Source organism: Penicillium soppii (assembly GCF_028829465.1).
Source record: "Penicillium soppii strain IBT 18220 chromosome Unknown utg000001l, whole genome shotgun sequence".
Taxonomy (NCBI): Eukaryota; Fungi; Ascomycota; class Eurotiomycetes; order Eurotiales; family Aspergillaceae; genus Penicillium; species Penicillium soppii.
In genome coordinates, this window is record NW_026643231.1 from 2,834,838 (window position 1) to 2,861,383 (window position 26,546).

General features: G+C 47.6%; 10 protein-coding genes across 10 annotated transcripts; 5 read left to right on the forward strand and 5 right to left on the reverse strand.

The window, feature by feature from the left end:
• Positions 1–33: 33 nt before the first annotated feature.
• Positions 34–1,479, forward strand: N7529_001076 (uncharacterized protein; the record flags this gene model as incomplete). Its single annotated transcript, XM_057236607.1, has 1 exon — positions 34–1,479. One exon carries the CDS (start codon positions 34–36, stop codon positions 1,477–1,479), a length of 1,446 nt encoding a protein of 481 aa, XP_057103410.1.
• A 1,427-nt stretch (positions 1,480–2,906) lies between these two features.
• Positions 2,907–4,670, reverse strand: N7529_001077 (CocE/NonD family hydrolase; the record flags this gene model as incomplete). The annotated part of the gene is made up of 1 exon (XM_057236608.1): positions 2,907–4,670. The coding sequence occupies one exon, from the start codon at positions 4,668–4,670 to the stop codon at positions 2,907–2,909; it is 1,764 nt and encodes a 587-aa protein (XP_057103411.1).
• A 324-nt stretch (positions 4,671–4,994) lies between these two features.
• Positions 4,995–6,624, forward strand: N7529_001078 (uncharacterized protein; the record flags this gene model as incomplete). Its single annotated transcript, XM_057236609.1, has 2 exons — positions 4,995–5,127; positions 5,177–6,624. The coding sequence occupies 2 exons, from the start codon at positions 4,995–4,997 to the stop codon at positions 6,622–6,624; spliced, it is 1,581 nt and encodes a 526-aa protein (XP_057103412.1).
• A 712-nt stretch (positions 6,625–7,336) lies between these two features.
• Positions 7,337–8,582, forward strand: N7529_001079 (uncharacterized protein; the record flags this gene model as incomplete). Its single annotated transcript, XM_057236610.1, has 5 exons — positions 7,337–7,539; positions 7,603–8,019; positions 8,072–8,175; positions 8,230–8,361; positions 8,413–8,582. The coding sequence occupies 5 exons, from the start codon at positions 7,337–7,339 to the stop codon at positions 8,580–8,582; spliced, it is 1,026 nt and encodes a 341-aa protein (XP_057103413.1).
• Positions 8,583–8,677: 95 nt separating this feature from the next.
• N7529_001080 (uncharacterized protein) lies at positions 8,678–10,822 on the reverse strand (the record flags this gene model as incomplete). The annotated part of the gene is made up of 4 exons (XM_057236611.1): positions 8,678–8,959; positions 9,019–9,301; positions 9,396–9,467; positions 9,531–10,822. 4 exons carry the CDS (start codon positions 10,820–10,822, stop codon positions 8,678–8,680), a joined length of 1,929 nt encoding a protein of 642 aa, XP_057103414.1.
• Positions 10,823–13,334: 2,512 nt separating this feature from the next.
• N7529_001081 (glycosyltransferase family 32 protein) lies at positions 13,335–14,291 on the forward strand (the record flags this gene model as incomplete). The annotated part of the gene is made up of 1 exon (XM_057236612.1): positions 13,335–14,291. The coding sequence occupies one exon, from the start codon at positions 13,335–13,337 to the stop codon at positions 14,289–14,291; it is 957 nt and encodes a 318-aa protein (XP_057103415.1).
• Positions 14,292–17,319: 3,028 nt separating this feature from the next.
• Positions 17,320–18,297, reverse strand: N7529_001082 (SDR family oxidoreductase; the record flags this gene model as incomplete). Its single annotated transcript, XM_057236613.1, has 3 exons — positions 17,320–17,758; positions 17,824–17,949; positions 18,005–18,297. 3 exons carry the CDS (start codon positions 18,295–18,297, stop codon positions 17,320–17,322), a joined length of 858 nt encoding a protein of 285 aa, XP_057103416.1.
• An 880-nt stretch (positions 18,298–19,177) lies between these two features.
• Positions 19,178–19,504, reverse strand: N7529_001083 (Cytochrome P450; the record flags this gene model as incomplete). The annotated part of the gene is made up of 1 exon (XM_057236614.1): positions 19,178–19,504. One exon carries the CDS (start codon positions 19,502–19,504, stop codon positions 19,178–19,180), a length of 327 nt encoding a protein of 108 aa, XP_057103417.1.
• Positions 19,505–20,997: 1,493 nt separating this feature from the next.
• Positions 20,998–21,557, forward strand: N7529_001084 (glutamyl-tRNA amidotransferase subunit A; the record flags this gene model as incomplete). Its single annotated transcript, XM_057236615.1, has 2 exons — positions 20,998–21,141; positions 21,183–21,557. 2 exons carry the CDS (start codon positions 20,998–21,000, stop codon positions 21,555–21,557), a joined length of 519 nt encoding a protein of 172 aa, XP_057103418.1.
• A 351-nt stretch (positions 21,558–21,908) lies between these two features.
• N7529_001085 (GAS2 domain protein) lies at positions 21,909–26,000 on the reverse strand (the record flags this gene model as incomplete). The annotated part of the gene is made up of 2 exons (XM_057236616.1): positions 21,909–23,354; positions 23,412–26,000. The coding sequence occupies 2 exons, from the start codon at positions 25,998–26,000 to the stop codon at positions 21,909–21,911; spliced, it is 4,035 nt and encodes a 1,344-aa protein (XP_057103419.1).
• Positions 26,001–26,546: the final 546 nt, after the last annotated feature.

Consider the following 26,546-nt stretch of genomic DNA (forward strand, 5'->3'; position numbering starts at 1 on the left):
TGAATATTGTTTTATTATTTTTTTTAATGCACCATGGAAACCCCAAAGACTTCCCCGGAGACCATCTATCGAGAAAGCCCCAGTGATGGCGATTTCCTTTCATCGCCCCCAAAGAGCCGCTTTTCAAAGATTCGCCAGGACCCATGGTTCCAGATTGGTCTGGTTTCGTTTATATCCTTCTGCAATCCCGGCATGTATAATGCCCTGACCGGGATGGGAGGTTCGGGTCAGGTCGACAGCACAGTCTCGGCGAACGCCAACGTCGCCACGCACGCATGCACAGCTGCAACGGCACTTTTCATCGTCGGCACCTTCTACAAATATCTAGGTCCGCGTCTCTCCCTACTCATTGGAGGCTGGACCTACGCTATGTACGCAGGTGCGCTGTTGAACTCAGACCGGGTGACGGGCGGCGGTCCTTTCGTGATTGCAGCCGGAGCGCTGCTTGGTCTAGGGGCAGCTTTCTTTTGGGTCGCTCAGGGGACCATCATGGTGACTTATACAAACGATCAAACGCGCGGACGAGCCATTGGAGTCTTCTGGGTGATTTTCAACTTGGGCGGGACTATTGGTTCGCTGGCTAGTTTCGGCATCAACTACCACTCTAGTTCTGGCACGGTGACAGATTCGACATATATCGCATATATAGTGATCATGCTTTTCGGTTGGCTACTTTCCGTACTTGTGTGCTCCACCGAGTCTTTGTCGGACAAGTACCACGGTGATCGCATCGCACAAGAGTTCAAGTCCTTCAATTGGACTAATTTGAGGAACACGCTTATCCAGACGCTGCACATTATCTTCGATTGGAAGAATCTTTGCCTATACCCAATGTTTTACAATGCTAATGTCTTCTACTCGTATCAACAAAACGATGTGAATGGCTTGACTTTTAACCTCCGCACTCGCTCCCTCAACAGCGCCCTGTACTGGATTGCCCAAATGCTCGGTGGGCTTTTGATGGGATCTCTACTTGACCTTCACCCATTGAATCGCCGTGCACGAGCAAAGCTTGGATGGGCAATTCTATTCATCACCGGGATGGTAATTTGGGGCGGTGGATATCAGTTCCAGATCTGGAACGACCAACGTCTAAAGCAGGGTTTGAAGCAGAAGATTGACTACAAGGATGGGAGTGACTTCTTGGGTGGAATGTTTCTATACTTTTTCTACGGGGCGTACGATTCCTTCTGGCAGACATTCTGTTACTGGGTTATGGGGACTCGATCAAACAATCCTGTTGTCACTGCCGTCATTGTCGGAGCATACTCGGCTTTGAAGCCGGCTGGTGGTGCAATGGCTTGGAGAATCAACGCTGAAAAAATCAGTCCATTGACACAGTTTGCTATGAACTGGGGTCTATGTATTGGGAGCCTTCTGGTGGCCATTCCCACTATATTGACCATTGAGAGGACCAATCATGCCTCGGACGAGGTGGTCGATGAGGAGGTGGAAAAGGTCACACCTAATGAGTTGTAGATAGTGGTAGATGTCGAATGGATTCCCAGAGGGTATCCTCTTTTAATTTTCAATTCCTTGGTCATGCTGAATCCCTCTGAATTTCCAGGATTAGGGAGAATAAAACACAGAGTTTTTCGGACATTCTTATTGGCCAGGCCTAATAGCATCCGACAGTTAAGAGCCCGATTCGCAACGTACAATTCATCAAACATATCGCAAGAAGCTATCCAGGAGCACTCTAAACCTTGGCGTCGTCTTTACGTCGCCGTTGCTGTTTTTATTACTTCTCACGATACCCGAATTAACCACATTCTAACACCCGGTCACTTTCTCCTCCGAACTAATGCCCCTACACCCTGTGTAGATACATCTAACATTATAGATGCATACACATTAGCGATGCTCTCCTCCTGTAAAGGCGATAAATTTCGCGATTCCGCTCAATAGAATAAGTGGATTAACCTTTATGAGCAATCTGCTACTACGGGGAGAGTCTAGTAGTTCTATATTCTAGCTATACTAGAGAGCCACTTACTGATACGAATAGAAGAGCTCATAGTCAAGCCCTACCCTAAAGATGATAGGGACAAGAAGAGGATTCAATTATAGAGAGATCACTTTAATCTATATAAATTCCGGATAATCTGATAGAAGGAGTAGGAAACAGGAAACCTTGTTCGGCCAGAAGACCTGGAATTGAGACCTTGGAACACGTAGGTAGATATGATATATATACGTATTCCCGTCTGATTTGAAAGACGACTTAAGAATATAGAGGTAAACAGGGATAGGAGGTGGATAGTGGGTATGTGTTTGATCGCCTCTCGCTTGAAATAACTCAGAAATATATAGGCTGACGGAAGTGGAACGTGTATACCTAGGTAGTGTCTCTGTCCTTGATCTTTTGTCGCTTGAGAGATGACTTGAGAACGAGTCGTAATTCGAGTTCTGCGTTCTTTATGCTTCTTTACCTGTCTTGGTTAAGGTTTTCCCTCTTCAGTTAGGTTCCCCCATCATGCGGATGCAAAGGCTTTAGGTCACAAAGACTCAACTACAATTCCCTCATTATTCAACCGATGTGGTCTGAATTTTACATGTCGGTGGACACCAACTCGTCCGCCTCAAGCTTACCCTTTGTCACAACCTGCTTCATCCATATAAACTAGGTGGTACAAATGAAAAGCTGATAAATTGCAAGTATAAATCACGTGGGTCTTGATTGCGCTCTCTGGCTTTGACCCTCGACGTGTATTTTTTAACCTGAGCCCTTCACGAAGATTGAGATCGGGCCAAAATGAAAGACAGCAAGAGAATAGCTACGGCAGTTCTTCATAAACTAATTCAATTGAAAATGAGCTTGGTTGATAAAGAGGACAACTGCCTTTATTATGTTCCAGCAAACAGTAGTACTTCTAAACGGACATCGAAACGGCCAAGGACATAATTTACACGAAAGGTAGAATAAGATGACTGTCGTACTTTCCACCCATATGCACCCAGTGTTTTCCTCGATTCTGAATATGCTCAGTGGTGCCAAAGTTCGAAATTCCCTGGTAAAATCCACTGATCCGCAACTGCAGACTCTCGCCGGCCTCATACTCAACACCCATGCCCCAGATTCCAATCTCTAGTCGCACCACAGATCCTGGTTGGACTTTTTCTTCTTTCTCATGAGTGTAAAATGGCCAGTTGGGATGTATGGAACGAGATGTATCGATGGCGCGGTTTGAAGCCCGAAGTATTCCCGTCGGACCTTGGTAGAGAATAACCTCTGTGCGTTTATCCTCTGGGATATCGGCAATATTTGAGACGGGAAGGTTGTTCCACGGAATGTTGAGATTCAGAAGTTGCTCACCGGAAGCAGACAATTTGCTCAAATTCAGGAACACATCCATGTCATCCAAATCATCGCAGTGCATATACAAAACCGCCTTCGGTATACCAACCAGCTGGGTACGTTCGGTGAAGGTATAGGTGAATTTAGCAATATCCTTTGGATCTTCAGAGTTGTATGAGATGGAACTCGACTCGGGGATTTTTTCGAGCGTTAATCCACCATTTGCAGTGAGATACGCCTTCTTGTATACCGTGCGAGGGAGTGGGAAGTCATCTTCGATCAAATTATCCAATGGGGTCTTTTCTCCATATTTCAGGATAGCCATTCGCACGCGAGGGGTTGACTCCCAGCCATTTTCAACTCCCTTCAAGTACCGGTCGAAGAAAGAAACTAGCTCGCGTCGTGCTTCCTGGTTTCCCCAAATGTCATACCATTCCTGGTATGGATGCCAGCGGAGCCATTTCTCAGATGACTTGACATCTAACCAGCCTCGGATGGCTCCCATGCCGTGCATTGTGTTAGTCCACGTCCCTGTGATATAGGTAGGAATGTTGATCTTGGTCATATCGGGCCGTTTGTCGTTCCACCAATCGTTTGCAAGAGGGTGTTGGTCAAACATCTGTCGGAAGCTCTCGATTCCATTCCGGCCTCGCAGAATATATTTGATGATGAGATGATCAAACAGGTCACCACCGTATATACCACCTCGAGCAAACTGCTCGCGATAAAGGTCTCCACATCCCTCCCAAGGTGCGATAGCTTTCAAGGATGGAGGTTGCAACGCCGCAATGAACCATTGCACAATCGCAAGATGTGAATTACCTGCCATCCCAACGTTTCCATTGCACCAAGACTGTTCAGCAATCCACTCAATCACGTCATACCCATCCTGTGCTTCCTGGGTCCCCATGATTGCCATTATCCCTTCCGAATCGAATGCACCGCGCGAGTCCACATTGATAATAGCGTATCCGTGATTAACGAATTCGGCAGGATCGGGGGCTTCGAATTTTTCCAGGCCGCTGAGTGTTCCATTGGGAATACCAAGATTCCATGGTGTCATGAGACGCAAGGACTCTATTCCATTGAATTTCTTGCCAAACGGACTCCAACACAAAATGGCCGGAGTGGAACGTGCCGGGGCTGTCGGGGGTCGATAAATGTCGGCGTATAATTTGCAGCCATCTCTCACAGCGATCGCGACATCATGTTCAACGAGAATGTCGCAAGGTAGAGTAAGTCTTCCGGGTGCAGTAGAGCTTCCTTTGGAGAGCACTTCTGAGCGTGGATTCAAGGGCTCGTACCCCCCAAGGCCGACCTCGGGCTTCTTCAACTCCGCCACTGGGATGTCCACGTTGAATTTGACCGACATTATTATCACGGGCAATCTTTTTGATGAGCGAAATGTTTTCTTGTAGATCCTCGGTCTCTCTTAATTCCATCATTTGGATTTTAAATGCGAGTCCCACCGCTGTTCCGGCTCGGTTCGGTTCGGTTCGGTATGCGGGCCTCGACCCCATATTTTCCGTGTGGAGAGGAGAACCTTCGAAAAATCTGGGGTCAACATACGCGACGGCAGTTGCGGGTATGGGCCCGCCCGTTCTCGAGATATAAAGATAAACGCTGTCTGCATGATGGTATAGCTTAGGCAGCCGTCAGTTACCCACATTTACGCTTTTTTGCGAATGCCACAGTCATGGAAAAAACAGACATCAGTCATGTTGAGCTTGCAGAGGACTCTGACAAGCAATCTACTCAGGACGGGCAGGTTGAGCTATTCAAAGACAATCGGGTTGTACTCATACCGGCCCCGTCTGCAGACCCCAGAGGTATGTCTTCCTATTCCCGAATCACTTTGCAGGCTCCTGACCTGGCTAGATCCATTGAACCTTCCTCCATGGCGCAAATGGGTTCTTTTAGTCCTTGTCTCCGCATATAGTTGCACGGCCGTTGTGCTTGCTTCTGGAATGGGCCCTATCTTCTCCGTCGTTGCGCAAGATTATCCCGGCCAGACGGCCAAAGCCAACGACCTCTTGACTTATCCGACGCTTTTCATGGGTGTTGGAAACCTCATCACCATGCCGTGGGCATACACTGCGGGCCGACGGCCTGTATTTCTTGCATCAATGCTTCTCCTCATTGGAGCTGGTATCTGGTGCCAGTGTTCGCACAGCTTGGGAAGTCACATTGCAGGCCGCAACATTATGTCGCTGGCGGCCGGGCAGAGTGAAGCGCTTTCCCCAATGATTGTCCAAGAAATACATTTTCTCCACGAGCGTGGTCGGAAGATCGCTTGGTTCGTCTTTATCCAAAACATCGCCGCCTGTGTGTTTTTTGTTACCTCCACATACATGGTTTCTGCATGGGGATGGAGATGGTGGTATGGCTTTTTCAGTATCATGAATGCCCTGATTTTCTTTCTGTCTGTCATATTCGTGACAGAATCTCAATTCGTGCGCCCCGAGGAAGCAGTTCAGGGGCAGTCCGTATTGGATCCTAAGGTAGTGGATGCGATGGAAAACATCACCCTCAGCGCTCATGGTACCGTTCTTGACATTGATCGATACGGACCTCGTCGTTGGCGAGATGACCTGAAGCCAATGGTGCTCAAGCCACGTCTGTGCGATGTTCCTATTTTCTACAAGCACATCCTACAAGGGTTCTGTATTCCAACGATTTTCTGGCTATTGTTGCTGAACGGTGCTTTCCTTGGCGTCTACGTCTTCCAATCTTCAACTTTCTCGAGTATTCTTATGCCACCACCCTACAACTTTGCTTTCACATCTCTTGGATACGTCCAAGCCGGCCAGCTAGTTAGCTGTGTCATTTTCCTCCCATTGTTGGGCTATGGAGGTGATCTGACCATCCGTGCCTTCAGTCGCCGCAACAAAGGCCTTTATAAGCCGGAATACCGTCTACCCATGATGGCTATTCCGGCCATTACTGGTGTCATTGGCGGTCTGATATACGGACAAGCAGCAGCGAATCCGGAGAAGTGGAATGTCAGCGCTGTGGTTGTCACGTATAATGCTAGCTTCTTCGCGTTCCTTGGAGCCAATATCGTTGGAATCACTTATGCCGTAGATAGTTTTCCCCAGCGTGCTGCACCATTTCTGGTTGTTATTTGCGCCGGAAGAGGTCTTATCTCCTTTGGCCTGAGTTATGCTACTTTGCCTGCTGTTTCCTCTCTTGGGTATGATGGAACAATGGTTGTGGAAGCTGTAATTTGTGGCGCGTTGGCTCTCATTGCTATTCCCATCTACTTTTTCGGGCCTAGGACTCGATCTCTTGCGACACGTTTCCTGATCGACAAGGATGAGAGTTAAATAGTAACCATAAGAGCTCAGTCTATGTAATGTTTGAATTGATTTTGAAAGTACCTCATCAACACTCACTCCCTGAATCAAGCAAAACCCTCGAGCCCTGGTGATTATTCTTCTATCCATAAACAATTTTGTGGAACGACCGTTGCTACAATGAGTATATACCTTTATAATATATGTCATGAACATTATCGAATAGTTGCCTAGCTACATCTCCTTCGTGAAAGTGAACTTATCTTTTTCTACATCTTTTTATGTCTTTCTAATATCTGTCACCCCCTGTCGTAATTGAAGAGAGTATCGATTGCTATAGAATATAGGCCGAAAAAGAACTGAACATCAAGATACTACTTGTCTGCGGACATGGACAAATCACCGGAACCTATGGCTCGTGAGAAACGGAGATTACGCCTCGCTATGTGGACATACCGATCGATTTTTCTTCGTTGGCTACAAGACTTCCCAACAGAGCTTATCGCCAGACATAGTAAATTGTAAGCCGAAAAGTGGCGACTTTGGAGAGAGAGAGCAAGATAGCCCTCAACCGAACCGAACCGAACCGGGGCAACCGACCCGCCGCGCTAGCAATGACCCTGATACAATTCCAACGTGAATATAAGTATCAACAAAGAGACATGCAACCAAGCAGCATACTGTCAACGCTACAGAGTCTTTTATCAACTTCAACTCGGGTCAACGAAGAAGTTACCACAACATGTCCGCGACAACCACTACAAGCAGCGCTTCCACGCTGCTGAAAGCACCATCCGGAAGATTGTTCTCACAGGGAACTGACGTCAAGTATGGTGACTTCCGAGATGACATTCTGCAGAATGGTTATGCAGTGGTGAAAGGTGCTGTGCCGCGCGATCGGGCATTGAAATACGCCGACGACATCTACACTTGGCTAGAGGAATTGTACGTCATTAGCACCGTCACAATGGAAGAAAAAATGAGGAAAACTGATATATCGTGCCATAGCAACCTCGGCTTCGACCGCAACGATCGTTCAACGATTCACAAAGACCACCTTCCAGATATCAACGAAAAGGGAATGTGCTTGGGCTACGGCATTTCACATGAATCATTCACTTGGGCCGTCCGTCAAGAGCCAGCGGTAGTCGAGGCGTTCGAGAAAGTCTACGACACTGAGGACTTAATTGTATCCTTTGACTCTGTCAATATTGGATTTCCCAACAGGAAGGATATCAAGCCAAACTCGCCCTGGCCTCACCAGGATCAGGATCCTGAGAAACCTGGATTCCGATGCTTGCAAGGCTTGGTCAACCTGCTTCCTAATGGGCCAAATGATGGTGGCTTGATCGTTTGCAAGGGTGCTCATCTATTGAGCGAGGAATTCCACGCAAACTTCAAGGACGAGGAAAAGATTTGGTCATGGTAAGAAACGTGCTGAGTGTATCACGGCTGGTACTGACTTTTACCGGAATAGGACCAAAGAATGGTATGGGTTTACCGAGGCCGGACAGGCTTGGTTGAAGGAAAAGGGGTGCGAGTGGATCAAGGTTGAAGCTGAACCGGGTGACTTGCTTCTCTGTAAGAACAAATTACCATGGGTGACATACTACTGTCCCATGCTAATGTGAATAGGGGATTCACGCACACCTCACTACAATTTGTCCTCCGAGACAAACCAGGACAGATTCTGTGTCTATACCTGCTTCATGCCTGTGGCAGATGCAACAATGGAACAGCTCCAGACCAAGAAGATGGCCTTTGAAGGTAATTGACCTGGTCACTTGACTATACGAGCATGATTCTCACTGTCTCTAGAAACCAAAATGACCACTCATTGGCCAAACGCCATGCACGTTGTTGATCTCCCGGTCTTCAGGAACGGAGAGGCCGATCCCTACAATCGCTCCAAACCTCGCGAGCCGGTAAAGCTTACTGAGCGTGGATACAAGTTGACTGGTATTCCTTACCTTGAGCAAATGGCATAGACGAGAAAGCCATGGAGTGGAGATTGGACCTAAAGTTGTATTTCTGTTTGACTATTTAAATCAGTATCTTCTTTCCAACAGCGACATGGTCTTTATTAGCTATGCTCAAATAGATGACTTAAATCATTCCAGTCCCATCCAGCCCAATCGAGTGCTGATGGTCCCCAGCCCAGTTCCATCGATACCATTGTAGGTGTTTGCTCAGATGGGAGAGACTCATTCGGTGGATCGTATAATTGCTCAGTAGGATGACCTCCAGGATCTTCCAGACATTGTAGGGCATATCGCTCCAGACCCATCAGAATATCATCTATGTTCGACACAGTTCCATGTTTTTGATAGGACTGCCTGGTGAGCTGCGAAGCCACTTTCATCAGCTGTCCAACAATAATATTAGCCAAACAAATCATCGATATAAAGAAAGGCGCTCGCTGACCTCAAAGTCTGACCGGATCAACAGTGACTTTCTTTCTCGAAATATATGCACAGCCAGTGCATATACCGCAGCGAGGGGCGATGTCATTGTAAGGAGATAACTTGGCACACCCGAGTCAACGAGTGTCACCAAGAGCTTCACCATGTCTCGAGCGGCTTCAACAACAATCGTTGGACCTTTGAGAAGCTGCGGCTGATATGCGGTGCTGGGGCAATATCTATTCACTACTTCATTCATCTCTTCTTTAGAAATTATGAGAGTACTGCGATGTAAAAGAATTACTCTGGTGCGAGATAGGTCAGCGCTTCAAGCTACCCAAGAGCACAATGAATGGTGGGTGATGATTCAACAAAACAGCATACGAATACGGTACTTACGCGGTGTTGTAATAAAAAGAAAGAAATGCCACTTTGGGTGCATTGTGATAGCTTGATGATGGTGTATCGAAGCTAAAGGTAGAGGGTTGTTAGTAACTCGGAGATCTCGCTCTTGCGAATTAGAGTACAACATACCGATACTCCTCGGGGAGACTTGTTCGCCAAGTATCAAGTAGCGCAATTAGCTCTCCTCCAGTTTTTAATTTCTCTTCAATTGCCTCCTCTGCCGACTGGGGTAACCATTCTTCTCTTCGCCAAGCTCTGGCTGACCGCTCTTGCATCTCGTGGAGGAGATTTGCTAAACTTAACGAAATGTTTCGGAATTGGTACTCTGGATCTTTTGAAGCATCGCTTTGGTTGAGTTCGGCTAATGCCCCTGAAAGCTCACGATCCCAGATCGTGGACGGGCGTCCGCTCTCAAACGCAAGAATCTTCTCAAAGGCGTACAGGCACCACCACGTGTGATATCCCTGCTCTTCACTTTTCATCACGTCGTCATTATTCGGACGAAGGTGTGACTTCGTTGTTTGGTTGAGTCCAATGGACTGAGCCATCGACCCAGCCATTGCAAGAATATCCCATGCCCACGCAAGTCTATCGCAGCTGCGAAGGATAATGGAAAATAGTAGAACTGCTTGTACGGATTCCAAGCAGCGCGCTGCAACGAGATGTCCAAGTAGCGAATTGCAATATCCGACGTATGCTGATATACTGCTCTGACACTCTTTGGAAACAGGCTCAACTAAGAGACCAGTCGTAATGATTGAATAGATCAGTGCTTGGTGTGGGAGGGAAGCCTGATGCATGGAAAAATAATCCCGCGAGTGTGATAAATTGCGATCATAAATAGATACCACAGCTTCGCGGCTCAAGAATGGAAACAATTGATGAAGGGTCTGGAAATAGAGATCAACGAGGCCACGAGTCTTCTCTGGCGAAGGAAGAGCAGGCGCGCCTGGGGTGAATGATGCAAATTGAGCATTAAGCATGGGAGAAACAGATGAAACTCTGGGCATTTTGAGTCGATAAAATGCAAGATCCAGCCATTCAGTCGTCAACTCGAGCATACTTGCTCCCGAGAGGCGGGGCATCATCGGCAAGCGGCCCGTTCTCCAACGCTCCCGACCCCAGCATTGCGACCATAGTCGCGGGCGATCCTGGGCAGCAGGGGCGACAGATGATGAGTGGGAGTCTTGTGTATTTGGCGTCACCTGTACGGGTGTTAAGGATGCTGTTGCGCCTGTCCGTCGCCGGTGGGCAACAGGTGCACCATCGCGTCGCTTGTCGGTCGTTACGCACTCCACCCCAGCTAACCGACATGTTCGACACGGCTGCTGTTCATCACAACGCGTTTTCTTTTGTCGACAATGATTACAAGCAAAAGATAGGCGCTTGCGCTTGGAAAGATGATCAGTCGATGGATCCATGTCAAGTACATACAGGTCAAGATCATTAGAATTCTGGGAGAACCCCAATTGCCGGTGCCGGACTCCTCCACCTCCCGAAAGGTTCTGCCATGACTACTAGTATGACCTACGTGTTAACCTCGCCATGAACTTCGCTCGGTCCAAAAATGGAGATTGGCATAATTACAGCTACTTATATCAAGACGTTCGACGTGGTAAACATGTCAAAGATGACTGAGTCCGCCTCATGCAAGAGGGGATTTCCCAATGAATAAATAGCAAAAAGAAAACAAAAACATGCAACAGTGAGGATTCGCTGGTGGTCACCCACCCAACTACTAACTCACCGGTGTGTGGCTTAAGTGCAGTCAGTAGTCCAGTGGGTGTGTCGCCCGGGTGAGAAATGGGTGAGCGCTACTTTACGGTAGCGCGACCGGGGGTGACAAGGGTGAGTGCGCTATAGACAGGGTGAGAATCGGTACTGCATTGACCCCTTTAGCCGAACAACCGCAGAGTACCATTGGATCGTATCGTTTCCCCTGAAACGCTCGGCGTCTTGGCATCTGCACATAAATACAACTGGAAGCATCGTACCACCAGCTTTCTTCAGTGTCTTCAAAGTCATGGTCTGCCTCATCTTGTCGTATGAATTCGACCAATATGGCATATTTTGTGTAGTAGCTACTTCAGGATCTGGAGCATATTGAAGATCAATCTGAACAACATACATGAAGTCGCTGTACAAAGCGGGTCTGCCCCAGAACGAGGCCGAAAACCTTTGTAAATGTGGAGGTGTGCAAAGGGGCTGAAATTGGGTACTCCGTGCCCCAGAGGCATTCGACTAGCATTACGTTAGGATTGTTATAATCTAGGAATAGTTTATCTGGGCCGGAGGTCCCGGAAATTCCGAAAAGGTTATTTATAGAGTTACCTCAGCGGATTGCCAAGACATGAATACAATTGGCTATTTCGTAAAAGCTTACTTGCCTAGGCACTACTTACTGATATTGGGCATTTTGCACCACCCTCGTTCATATAGATTCTCACATGCAGCTCTCCACATAAATTGTCAATTGATGGGTACTTCAATTTGGGTGATTTTGCCCGATTTAGGATGGATCTCGGACGGCAGTAGCGCGTGGGAACCCATAATGTTTACAAAAACAGGCTACCCCTCGTCCACACACCGAGGTTTCAACACGATTCTCGATGGATACATAATAATACATTTTTCTTATACAAATACCCCATATTTAATATAGTTCGAAGGGTTTTCCCATGTTTTATATGGGTCAAGAAATGGCGTTGAGAATTCAATCGGGTTCTACAACACGCGGGAACTATGCTGGACTAAGTTCTCTTTGAGAGATTCAAGCAGTCATGTTTTGACACCGTGTTCACGATGCTATAATTAGTAGTTGCGTTTTCCCCGGACTATTGCTATAGGCTGTTTTTGCAGCTACCAGGAGTTGTGTCCATCCTACATTTTAGACCATGCACTAGTGTGCCTTGGTCCCGTGCTATCCTCTGAAGGCAGCATAGTTTCAACACTACACAGGTAACTCCCGCCAACATAACGAAATGTAATATACACATGCGATGAAGAGGCTAAAGAGAGAAAAAGTATCGATTCTGACTGAAGCATATGATGAAGGAAGAAGAAGCTGTCCAAAGATCCAGATCCTGGATAAACCAACAGAGGAACGGAGCCTGGGGCCGTCAACAGATGAGTATCGACGATATATCTTTCTTTGCTTTCCTTTACATTGGCGCTATGAGGACTTGATTCTCATAGATATTTTACCTTAGTAGCCTGTAAACCAAATCAACAAGTAAGGTCCAGTTCAATTGTGTTGCTTAGTTCAACAGACACGGACATAATCGACTATTAGACTTCTGAGTAATTCCCTGTACGAGCGGGCACGTCATGAACTCGGCCTGTGGTAGCTCAAGCTTCAGAGAACTAACTAACTTGCTGGCTAAGATTAGGTAGGCAACAGTATTTGACTCCCCAAACCTTTTAATATATCATTTGAACTCTGCCGATCACAGAATCACGGAGCCGGCGCCGAAGGTTTTCGTGGCTACGCCAAGAGCAGTGTCTCATTTGGTATTGCTATGGCTATGGGTTTACGACTCCTGTTCTGGTATTATACACCCTGCTCTCATGATAATAAGAAATGCACTTGCATATATAACCAGATTCGCTACTTAAATGGTTGTCACACAATGAAACTATATGGAGTGCATAGAATGTCTCTCCAATTAATCTTAGAAGGATCTTACGCAGGAACCAGTTGATCTTCTAAACAACTGAGAGTAACCATTAGCACATGAAGTGTGTAAGGTATTGTTTTGTAAATATAACAACGGATTCCTCATTCTTTCCATACCAGCATGAACAAGCGAGTCGTCTCTTACCAAACCGTACTCTTTGCCCATTGCAAGTCATTTTTTCGCTTCATTGGCGGTCCTCAGTGTTTTATGTGTTTTGAATTGGAATCTACCATCTTGTGTCACTCGACAGGCTATGATGATCATTGTTTGGGGAAAAGGTCGGACAAGGTTCATGGCTGTGGGAGTTTTGGCCCTCTTTCTCATCTGTGTCATTCATCTGCTCAACTTCGCAAACCCCTTTTTCAATCCCGACGAATTGTCCGCTTCAATGAATGTGATCACCGCGTGCGCTACCTCTGACTTTGAAAACCTTGACGACTCTCATTCTATCGCCCTCCCACAAATCCCCAACGTTGTTCATCAGACCTGGAAAACGACCGACCTCCGAACCTACTCTACGCAAATGAAAGCATCGCACGACCAGTGGAAACAAGAACTCGAGCCGCTTAACTATACAATCAAACTCTGGACAGATGACGACATCCTCCAACTCATCAAAGGAAAGTATGCTTGGTTTTTGTCGACGTACGAAGCCTATCCCCAAAACATACAACGTGCCGACATAGCTAGACTGCTTATCATCCATGCGGAGGGAGGAATATACGCAGACCTCGACGTTTACCCGAACTCGGTCGCCCAAATACAATGCCTCCAAAATCTCAATCTCGAGGTCATATTGGCCCCAACGTCGGGGACCCTCGGGCTAAGCAACCATTTCTTCATGGCGGAGCCCAGATCTCCATTCCTCCTATGGGCGCTATACGAGGGCAAGCGCCGCGGCGGTTCGACATCTCGATTCATCCCTCTACCGTACCTACAAGTCTTTTGGTCCACGGGGCCTACGATGGTGACGGCGGCATTTCGACAGTACGCATGGCTACACGGCACCCTTCGGCACACTCTGGGATTGCTAGATGATACATATTCAAGAGCGGTAATACAGCACAAGGCAGGCAGGTCGTGGCATGGATCGGATGGGCGGGCCTTGAATTATGTCGGGGACAATCTAACGATGAATAGTTTGATGGTGGTCGTTGCTTGTTTGTCCATTATATCGGGAGTTGCCTGTGCCGTGAGAAGATATTGGATTTGAATTGCGAAGTTGGAGGTTTTTGGGTCTTGGACATATTGCATGGGTGACAATGGGAAAACCGTGTCATATGTTTGGTGAATCGGATCTGCGTGGCATTTTGAATGCGGCTTCCAACCCGGCGAGGGAAGAGCTCGGAAGGTTATTAGCACGAAGGGAAGATGCCCTGATCTCGCTGAGTTCTATATACTGGAAGCATCACAGCAATTGAGTGTATCGCTGCTGATGGGTGAATCATGGAGCCCCTGTTTATTGTTAAAGGCGAGAAATTTATGGAAAGTTGGCATGATCACCCTGATCTACCATACTTTTAGACCGCTGTTTCTTCTAAAGGATATATTAATGACTTCTTTGTTATTAGATAGCTTTAAAAATTTTATAAAGCTATAAAAGATCGGGTAAAGAGGGGTGAAAAACGTATTTTAATATTCGATAGTTATAAGTCCTATTATAACTCTGCGAGGATTACGATATTATTCCTTTTTGTTTTCGGCCTTATACGACTTATATTTGCTAGCCTCCAGGGCTCTTAATAGTAAGCCTTTAATTGCTTATAAATAATATTTTCTCAAGTTAAATGACCTTATTTTTTAGTAGGGTAGGTGTGATGGGCTACAGCTGAATTGATTCAATTAGGCGGTGCCTGCATGCTGTTTATCTAAATCTTAGAGAACCGTAAACAAGGGAGCGGTCAACTGCTGTATAGTGTTCCCTAGGGCGGTCAGGCTACCCGTTCGGCAGTATCGGGTGCGGTGTCTGCACGGGCAAAGCCCGAGCCTCAACGTGGCCCTGGCCCGTTACAGTAGGATTCCCGTGCGGAAGACGGATTTTCTTAAGAACATTATAAGCGTACGTAATAAGACCTTTAACTAGCGAATCATTCGAAATTCCTTTAAAATACGTAGTATATACCTTACGAATAGCGGTAATTTTAATTTAAAACTTTCAGATATACTTCCGCCGCTACTAGACCTCTTCGCGCCCGACCTTTATATATACGGTAAATTAACATCTCCCCCGAATATATCTTCGTCTAACGTAGAAAACACCCCTTTAAAGAGTGCCTAAGACCTCGAGAAGAATTAAAAAAGCTTTTAAAGATATTTATTATAAAGGCCCTTATAAAGAAGCTCTAATAAGGCTTTTAATATACGTTCTACTACTATAAACGTATAGTAGAACAGCCTACGATAATAAGCGATATATTTAGTCGAATAAGGGAGATATAGGCTCCTCGGAAGCGACAAATCACCAAAAGAGAGATTCCTAAGATCTAAGGCTCTGGTATACTCAGTACAGAAGATGCCAATCGATTAATGAAGACTAGGAGAGAGAAAGAAGCTATATAAGAGAAGAAGAGGTTGGATAACCAGTGGACAAAATTGTACGGCCAACCTCCACCAAAATCGCCTACCGGGGAGAGTTCTATCCGAAATATCACTGTTATGACCCAAGGTGCATTTGCAAGCGTTCCTGATCTATGGCCTGCTTATCCTTTCATGCGACCCTTCATTGCTTAGAAAACCCCACAGTTACAAGCCATCCGTCAAGCCAGAAAGAGTGCTAAAAAGTGAAGTAACCTCCATTGACTGTCGTTTGTTTAGGTATATATATTAACGCGTGTCGTATGGGATCATCAAGCCGGTTATTCAGAAGCACCTCGAAGATGCGAAAAACCCTGGATTCACCCCAACCGCTGACCTGATTCAATTGATCATGGAACCGTGAAGGGAGATCTAGGGAAAGATGTGGACTTCCAAATCACCGCCCAAGTGGGGACCAGTCGTGCTGCTTTGTTCACGACTGCTTCGATAGTTACACACCTTATGTACGACCTCACATCTCGGCCCGAATACATTGAGTCTCTTCGTGAAGAGGTCCTGGCTTTAGGTGATGTCCTGATGAATAGGCTGAACGTTGCGAAGCTTCGAAAAATGTATTCCTTCTTTCGGGGATGTCAGAGGTTCGCTCTTTCTATGCGTGGTATGTCAGAACTATTCCTTGAAAGAGAATAAATTGCTAAGAATGTTAAGTTGGCACGATTTGCAAGGTCACTGCTCCAATTACCCTAGCGGATGGTACTCATCTCCCCGTCGGGGCACTCATGGGAGTAGATACGCAACATAATGTCTTCAAGCATTCTACTCTTGAGAATCCAGAGACATTTGACGGCTTCCGATTTGAGAAGTTGCGCAATGACCCAGCGCTAGACGGGAAATCAACTATGTATCATCTTAATCTTTTACCTGCCTGCTCCCTCCATTGACCACTTATTCTGGACAGGCTGTCGGTACTGGTAATGATCACTTTGTGTTTGGCCTAGGCACCCAGGCATGCCCTGGACGTTTTTCGCGATTCACGAAGCCAAGGTAATAATGGCACGCTTCTTGAAATACTACGATTTCAAACTGGCTGAAGGTGCCCCTGGACACCCAATGTGCAATGCCGCGGGTGTTCTGACAGTAGTCGATTCTAAAGCAAATTTCTGGTTCAAGAGACGTACCGCTTGAGCGAAGAATTTACTGGAAGGGAATGGCTATTATTTTTTTATACTTTTCTACTTCCGAGACTGACAGGGCCAAGGGTGGATTGGAGCTGCCACATACTGGGCTAGACGTATACAATCTCTTTCTTCGTTGTGTTCATTTGCATATTTTATCTCAAAATACGTAGGTAGATTGATTGATTTATATAGCCATGCAAGCCGTTCATTGAAGAAACGCATAGTTTACGTTGCCTCCAAAGAACTTTCACCCCGCCATCTGGACTCATTAGGCTGTCAGTACGATACAAGATCCTTTTTTGTACTGCGAACGAATGACTGGAGCACTTGATATTCGGATAGAAAATTCTGATGTAGAGTACAAAACCCTTTATCGTGAGAAGAATCTCTCCAGCTCTCCAAAGACCATGCGTGTGCATTCATTCTGATTTACTCTTCCAAAAATCACCACTGTGACATTCTCAGACTATAATCACATGCTTCAAATGATACATATTGATGTATATTTGTGAGGCAACCTTCGAAGATTTAATCAACATCGGTAGCAATGGCGACCGAACATGTAGCGTCCAAATCTCTCTGCAGCTCTCCAATCTTCGTCTCTAAAGCAGCCACACAGTCCTTACCCAGAGGAAGCCGGAGATTATCGTACCCTTTATCTGTAGCGTTCATGATTACTCTTGCCGCCTTCTCTGGGTCCCCTCTAATCCAGTCCGGAGCAACTGTAAGATTTCGAGACGCGCTGACCATCGCCTCAACTGGCATACCAGTGTAGCCGTCACTGAAGCCATTCTCAAATGCAGCAGGGACAACCTGACGTGTGGCGAAAGGGGTTCGGAATGCGCCAGGCTCCACAATCAGGACTTTGATTCCAAGGGACCTGACCTCGTGAGACAGGGATTCGTGAAAAGCCTCGATTCCAAATTTACTAGCCGAATAGGTGCCCCGTCCAGGGCGGGCGATGAATCTATGCGATATGAAGGTTGAGGTCAGTCCCATGGATCCAAAACGTTTGAGGTGGTATACACATACCCGGCACCACTGCTGATGAGAATGATTTGACCGGAGCGTTTCTCACGCATGACCGGCAGACAGGCCCGAACAGCACGAAGAGGCCCATAGAAATTGGCCTCCATGTGCTGGCGGACTTCTTCTTCACTGTACAGAAATTTAGAGAGAGGTACAGCAATACTGAATTGTTCCAGACACTGACCTTGTATCTTCCACACCACCAATGAAAGCATAGCCAGCACTATTCACCAGAAAATCCACTTGGTGCTCACGAGAGTACTTTGAAACCTGATCATACGCATTATTTTGAGCAGGATCGATCCTTACCCAAATGCCACCTTTGGCCGAAAATTCCGGATAGGTGGTTTCAGCCTTGCTGACATCGCGTGTGGCTCCAATGACCTTATTGCCAGCCTTAAGAGCTTCGGAAGCGATATATTTGCCAAGGCCTGACGATGCGCCAGTGATTAGCCAGGTCAATCGAGCGGCAGCCATGGTGACTTTAAACCGACTGGTTAGCTGTATTGATCGATTCAGCGGGGTCGAGGTTCCCTTGGCCAGGTTGTATGTTGGATAGCCTGATAGGAAAATTCTCGTAGTAGTGAGGGGTGGAAGGAAGGTGAAATAAGAGTATTGGGGATTAGCGGAGTTAAAACTCAATGTCCTCCATTATTTTGTTCAGAACCACGCATCACATTTCTTTGTTCTATTCAACACTGCGAGGCACCGGTGTGTTACATCATGGCAGGGATAATGACAGCTGAGGCTTACGAATTGATACTGCAGTGACTCCAACCGAATTGAATACCCTTATCAATATATGTAGAGATCACAACTGTTACGGAGTTTACATTTTTCAGAAGAACAACATGATACTTCTTTTACAACATCAATTGATTCTGTTCCTCAACTGCTTGAAGCCCCGAAGCAATTTGTACTTAGACACATGACATTTTGAACATCAATCCATTCAACCTGCTCAAGCTTACGATACAATGGGTATTTTATATCCATCTCGACGGCGAACTTGAACCCTGGGTGTACAATCTGCGAAAACATCGCTTCCACCAACTCTCACTTTGGGTCTGTCTTGATCAATATATTCAATATCAAACTTGAGCGAAATATGAGCCAGCATGACCTTGAGTTCGTGGGCTGCAAAAAAGCGACCCGGACACGCGTGTTTTCCAAACCCAAATGCCAAGTGTTGTGCGGTCGCAGATACTTATTGACCTTGCTGCTATTGGCCATTTCGCCGGATATTGTAGAACCTGTATGGATCCCACTCTTTGGCATGATCGTAGGTCTTCTCACTGCGCATGATGTCCGTAATGACGGAGGTCTGGGTTCCCTTGGGAATAGTAACTCCATTCGCTCAGTCGATATCCTCGGTGGCGTACCACTTCATAATCGCCAAGGCGACTGCATCCAGACGCTGCATATTATAAACTCCAGTCTTATTTAACCCGTGGACTGATATGGCCTGTTCTATCTCTTCGCGTAGTTCAGGTAACACTTCTGGGTGAGCAGCAATTCGGCCGATCGTTTTGAAAAGCAGATCCCCCGTAGTGTGAATGGCAGCCAGAGCCAGGCCGACTTGAGTGACCACCGCATCGACCTTTCGGTCCCTTGCTAGCTGCTGCTGCCAATCCATCGCATCATTATTCAAGGCCGCCCCGCCCTGCGAAGATCTTTCCTGCATCCTCTGGGCAAGGATAGGGCGAGGATCTGTCGTGCTTCTTTGAGGGAAGCTCGAACCTGTTGCGCGCGAACATTGAACCACTGTGCAATCCATCGCAAGGGCCAAGGATATCTCCCTAGCTCTTTTGATGCCATGATAGCATTAGATGTGTAACAAGGCTCGGACCGACGCGGTGTTGAATCCACTCGATATCACAGGACTCATGAAGGCAGTGGATGAGGCGGTTATCTCACTGAAATTGCGGCTGATGAGTCTGATTCAACTACACAGACGAGCTGTAAAGAGACTGCAACATATAGACTCATACAGTGCTTTTCGGATCCGAAGTCAACCTCACTGTGGGGTAATAGATGTAGCCGTCGTTACCAGAGACCAGCGTCACACTCTGACCCGCCATTTGGATGAGCCGGAACCCATGAGTCTTGGGCAATTGCCTCAACTTATTTTTGTCTTTTGTCGTATTTTTTTCTGAAGTGTTCGCCGGCGTATATCACAGGCTCAGGTTTAGTGAGATTCAGGGTATGACTGGAAGCAAGGTATTGCTGGCCCCCAAATGATTTTGCAACCTCTTCAAGAGTGTTAAGTAGACCCGAACTGCGTTGCATTCCATCCCTTTGTCCTGTAGAATTGATTTACCTGCTTCTTGTTTGTCTGTGGGGTTTGGGGTCAATTACGAGAGACAGCCGACGCAAGTCTCATAGAATGTCGTTCCCAGGGCCTTGAACTCATATTCCCATATGCCCAGGGCAGTTTTGTAGGCTCAGTTTTGGTCCCAGCACGTAACTCGATCCACTGTCACAGGCATACCCTTCACTTTCAAAGTTTCCTGCCGTGAGATAGATGGAAGGCGCAGTGTATACTTCGATGGATTTTTTTCCCAATACGAACATTGTTTCTGATTGTGAGAAACGATTACAGTATACCGTATGTAGTGGTGAAACAAGCGATCAAGATCAGGCAAATGTTGAGGCAGCAAAACTAGAAATAACTCAATCCAACCCCTTAGTCGCTATGCAATCTTCGCAAATCGCGTTGTTGGCGGAAGTTAGGCTTATCAGTTTCATGACCTCACCCCTCCTCCTAAATCACATAATTCAAAAATCAAAGGGAAAGTCTCGAATCAATAGCAAATCAAGTGGCCCCCTTGTCATTTGTTGTTAAAAATTCGCAAAGGTGATAGAAAAGCATGGATTTTTACGGCACGGGGTCTTTATATGCATATTTATATTTCCCTACTCGCTTAGTAGATCGCAAAGCAAAATGGCGTTGTGCTTTTACTATTAGTATAATTGAGCTGCATGAAGTGCGAAATAAGCGACGAAAGACACATGCCAGGCAGTATGATTGACATTTTCCCTCATCATGTAAATGTCCACTTTTTCAGCTGCTCCGGGAGCTTGAATGATCGCAGACTCAACAACATCGCATCTAAGGTTCCGGTAGATGGAATCCCTATTGGAGTGGCTATCGCAGTTCACACCCAGCTCCTCTTAATGGCCTCTTCTCGACCCGTGTTACACAACATAGTTGCGACCCCACGCCGGCAGAATTCGGGGTGTGTGATAAGCCAGAAAAGGCGAAGCTTCTTAGTTCTATTTCTTGCGAAATGCTCCTCAGACGCATTAGCCATTGCCACAGTACATGTCGATTGTCGGAATTCCGACGGAACATTGTTTAGTGTATAAAAACACTTGAGCCGAATCCCAACAATATCCGCTCCACAGAGGACCTCATTGAGTTTACAAAAATTCACCCGGAGGACAAACACCCGGAGAGAGACATCAGCAAGTTTGTGTGGAATCAAGCCGTAGGCATTGATGTGGACAGCGATAGATACGCTGAGATGGTGGAGCAAGAGCGTTACTACAGCGGGCCGGGTGGTGGTATCCTGGGAGCCACGGAGAAGTACGATGTTGATCTCTTCGCCGTTCCATCGTCTTGGGGCATCGTAAATGATCTCGCGGCAAATATGATGTTCCCTATGATGTCTGTGCCGCGCATCCTGTGCGCAACAGTGAGCCGGTGCCACCCAAATTGCCCTGAACGGAATTGAGAGATGTTCAAGATGAAGCTAGAATGATATAATTACTCTATTTGACTTTTCAACACTTGAATAGAACGGATGTGGAAAGCAGATTGTAAATGCAAATATCATTCTATGAACCAAATAACAACAGGGTATTGTAGATATAGCTCTAACACCAAACCCCCAAACCAAATTAGAATTCGCCACGCTGATGCAAAGAACCAAATAGATAGAACCCCGAAATAAAGGCCGGCTTCAAAAATGTACAGCCAGAGACCAAAATTATGAAAAACTCCAACCCAAAGGCAGGAAATAGAAACAAGAATGGAAATGAAAATGTGAGAGCAAAAAATCAAATGCTCGCAAATATTTGCAAAATTAAGAACGACGTCCCAGACCCTTCAGCACGACCCGTCGACTCGTTCCAATGGACCCAATATCGCCAATACTGCGGACCTTTGGTAGGGAGGGACCGTGGAAGGTGTCGGTAGTGTCAGAGTGGTCATCGATATCAATGTACGGCGGGGAGCCGAGTGTGAAATGGGGCACGTTTTGGGAGCTGGAGCGGCGCGTTTTTTGGAGGACGTCTGCAACCCAGGCTTCGCCTTCTGGGCTCATGGACTCGTAGCGAGCACGAGGTTTTGGTCCCGCTAGACCGAGGGGTGTGGAGCGGGTTTCGGTGGAGGGTAGGCCGGCGACAGTGTTGGGGGAGTGGGCCTCGCCGACTGAGTGGCCTGAGGAGACAGATAGGCGTCTGCCGGTTGAGGGGAGATGGGTGGCCATTGGTGGGGGTGAGGTGAAGGAGTTGAGGTGGCCTGTTGTTACAGCCCGGGTCCCCATGATATCGGAGGCGGTTGAGCCGCGGCGCTTTTTCTGAACGGTCAGGGAGGAGGGTGGGCGGGCGCTGAGGACTGATGGTGGTAGAGAGGGGGTTGCGCGGCCGGAGGTGATGTATGCCGAGGCCACCGGGGGTAAAAGGGTCCCTGGAGAAGTGTAGGAAGGAGATGAACGTGTCTTGATGCCCTGCACTTCAACACGAGGAGTCTCGGATACCTTGCGACGGCCATGGTGGATGACGTACTCGCGGAGGTACTCGCCCAAGTCAGCCCAACCACCGCCGACGCGAACCATGACACGTTGTCCCTCTTCTCCGACGGTGCGGACGAAGAGTTTGGTCGGCGCAGCCTGACCACCATGGTGGAGGTGGTAGAGCTTCACACAGCTGTCTTCAGCCTTGTAAGCGTGTGAATGCCTTCTGCGGGCAGCAGGCATCAACGTCAAAGAAGGCGCGGGTGTAGCGCTCCGTGTTCGAAATCCCGATGGTGATTCTGAGCGATAACGGATTCTCCGGTCTATGGAAGAGGACGACGAGGATGTGTCCGCTTCGTGATTTGAGTCGACTAAATGTATGTGACCAGGGAGAGAGTTGAGAATGGAACTGATCTTCTCGTCGAGGTGATCACGAGGCTGTCTGTGATGCTTGGTGGGTGAAGAGGCGCGGGAACCGAAATCAGTCAGCTCTGATTCGTGTTCTTCTACATAAGACAGTTCTTGACGCTTGACCCCGAGGCTTTCGAGACTCGGGTGGGCAGTCAGTCGCTTGCGCAGCCGGAGAGACTTGGGCTCCGCCTGGTGCTCCATGGCTCGGCGAGCAGTATTTTGCGCGAATGCGTTTCTATTTTGCTCCGCACGTCTGGCCAATTCGTTCTGGGCGTTTAAATCGGACGCAGACTTTCCACAGGAAATTTGATTGTGAGCGGCAGAGGTACGTGGCACTGGTCGCATGGATTTAGAGCTTCCTGGAACCGGGGTCGTGCTCCGAGACTAGAATCATTAATTAGAAACCTACATAGACATCAAAGGGAAGAAGGCCTTTCATACCTTCGGAGGTTTAGGGAAGTCAGAGGATGTGATAGGGCGTTTCATGGAGGTCTCCATGCAGTTCATATCTGGCTCTGACTCCCCTGCCAAGCCCAACTCAAGTCGTTCATTGATAAAGCGCTCCAGTGGTAAACTGACCGAACGATTCTGCTGGAGCGAGACCCGGAGGTCCGGCTTTTGGTTTTCCAAATGACGGAGACGATCCTCTCTCAGAGTGTGCACTCCATGCGAAGGAGGGTGTGTGGATTTGGTGTGAGATGAGGGTCGAAGTTGAGTTTCACTTGAAGAGGCAGTCCGCGGCTCAGGTGCATCAGGGCTCGAGATGAGAGAGGAATGATCCGAGAGCAAGGAGCCTACAGATCCAGTGGAAGTTCGACGACGGTGCGATATTTGAGGGGCGACCGAAGCATTCCTATCGAGATCGAGCTTTGTGGAGCGAGAGTCTGAAAGCTTAATAGGACTTTGCAATGGTTTGCGGACAGTCTTTGAAACATTGTGGGACTTTTGCTGGTGTCGAGGCTGGGGCTTGATGGGTGTGTGGTTGGATCCAGACTTGGGTGATGCCAAGGGGATTTGGGATCCCCTCATCGACGGTCTTGGTTTAGATGGATGAGTTTCCGATGTCTTGGGTGTGTGAACAGGAGATGCAGTTGCCGGCGCCGCAGAATCAATTGAACTTTGTCCACTGGATCCAGATATTCCCTTAGGGCTTTGATCAACAACATATCTGGGTGTGAATTTTATTGATCTGGTGGGAGGAGAGGGTTGGTGTGGGGTGTGAGCCTCTGGCTGCACATCTGCTTTTTCTCCATTGTTGTCAGGCATAGTTGCGACAGGCAGATCTTTGTCACCCGTAAAGACACGATTGACTTGTACAGCAGACACATCCTCGGCAACCGTGATTTGAGGTCTTTGAGTGTCTGCTTCGATGAGTGCAGGATGCTGGACTGAAGTGTCGCAGATGGCTGCTGTATTCTCGGACAAAACATTCGCCCTTGTGGGACTGTTGGCGACAGGTGAGCCACCTCCATCGGCCTGTTGGTAGCCCAGCGGAGGAATATTCTCCTTGTTTTCCGAGTTTGGATCAGACACACAAGACGCAAGAGCTGACGGGGGCTTGCTACCAATAGCAGATATATCTGGCGGAAAGTGAGATTGTGTTGGAGTTTCGGAGTCGTCTGTCACCGAAACAGGTGTGAGATTATCCTGCCTCTGGGCAACATGGAACTTTCCCACCGATGTTGAAACTGTGAGGGCTGAAGAAGAATGTCCATCGAGGGACGTTGACGGCAATACTGTCTCTTCAAGAGGGACCGCCGAGTCTTCAATCGATGAAGCCGAAGTACGAAGATCGAATTGACGATCAGCTCCATTTTGAGTATTAAGCTCTGGGTTAGATGTTTCACCTTCTGCGGGGCTGGAGACGGAATCTAAAATTAGTTCCTCCCGGAATTCCTTCGATGAAGTATCTGGTAGGAACGTGTCGACGACAGACTTTTCAGCCTGAGCCTGAGCCTTGGCCTTGGCCTCGGCGTCGGCCTTGGAACGCAACCACTGATTCTGGACTTTGTACTTCTCAGCCTCCACAACCCAGGCCGCGAAATCAGACTCGATGGACTCCAAGTCGTCAATCCACTGTTCGGGCAAAGAGTCCGGACGACCTTCCAGCGCGTCCAGAACGCGATCCATCCTCCTTCCCACAGCAACAACAGCAGACTCCAACTTAACATGATCGGCAACTATAGACTCATCGGAGTATCTATTCAACTCTGATGCAGCGAGCTGTGGGTCCCGTAACGCGTGAAGAGAGGAATCAAGGGCCGAACGGGTGATCGACAGCTCTCTGAGCAGGCCAGGGATTTGGCGCAGAACGAGCAGGCGAACGTCCCATGTCGTAAGCAAAGCGTTGAGTCGCGCAAGGAAGGGAAGAGCGCGCAGAATCGTCGCGGTAACCACGGCTGTAAAGTCGCTCAACTGTACATAGCTGAGGGGCGGGGGCACAGACACGGAACTTGTGGCGGAAGAGGGCCGAGACCTGGATGGAATGTGGGCATTCAAAACGTGTTCCTTTAATTCCTCCACGTTGAGATCGTCCATTCCATCGCGGATCTCCTCTATTCTTTTTTGGTTTCGCTCGACCACGCTCGCTGGCAAGCTTCCATAGTAGTGTTCGTCCAAGGTAGGGGGATGTAAGAATCCCGATTGTGAGGGACTGCTTCCAGCATATGAGCCTGGAGGTGGAATAAAACCCTTTCCGAATTTCACATCGTGCTGGCTCGGCCAGGTCCATGATTGGACCTCCTTGTGCCACAAGTCTAGGTTTTGAGCGGCTACGGCGGCGCGGATCCCTAGGGCGCGTTCAGCAGGTGAGACTTGGGAGATGCTTTGTGAGAGGATATCGTGGGCGGCTTTTTCATTTGAGGGGACAGCGTCGGTAGAGGTGAGGGCTTGGAGTGTTGATTCGGGGGAGAGATTGCTGAGGAGAGGATCGAGTTGTTGGTAGATGGAGCCGGTTTTGTCGGAGGAATTTTGGCGAGAGTGAACGGGGGAGAGGCGGATGATTGGGCGATTATTTATTCGAGCCGCCATTCCGAATGAATGATTTGTAGATGTGTTTCACAGTGAGAGAAAGCCTCGACTGTCTCGAGGATAACATGTAAGTGACGGCGGTCGGAACGAGGGCGGAAAAGAGGACTGTCGAGCCCGCATGCTGAGATGCGCGTTATAACAAATTGTAGAACCAAGCACTGAGCTTGAGCAGAACGTGTTTTTGTTGTTTTTGCTGCAGCCGAAAAAAGACTTGCAGAAAGAGATGCAGAGGGAATTGGGTTATAAAAGAGAGATCAAAAATAGGATGGAGGTAAGGAAGTTGGAGTGGAGCAAAGGAGGGGACACAGAAAGACCTGCTTTCTGATCACAAATATCAAATAATTCAATAAAACAAAGAGATCAATAGTTAAAAGAGGCAGGAAAGGGTCGGAAAAGTGTCAATAGTCGGAAGTTTTTCTGAAGCTGGAAATAATATTTGAAGTGGAGATCAGATCAGGGGGCGGTTAACTGTGGAGTGAAAGAGTGCACTGTCCGGCCGATCCGCGTTCATGTTACGCGTTGGATGTTAGTATTTTTTTCTACGAG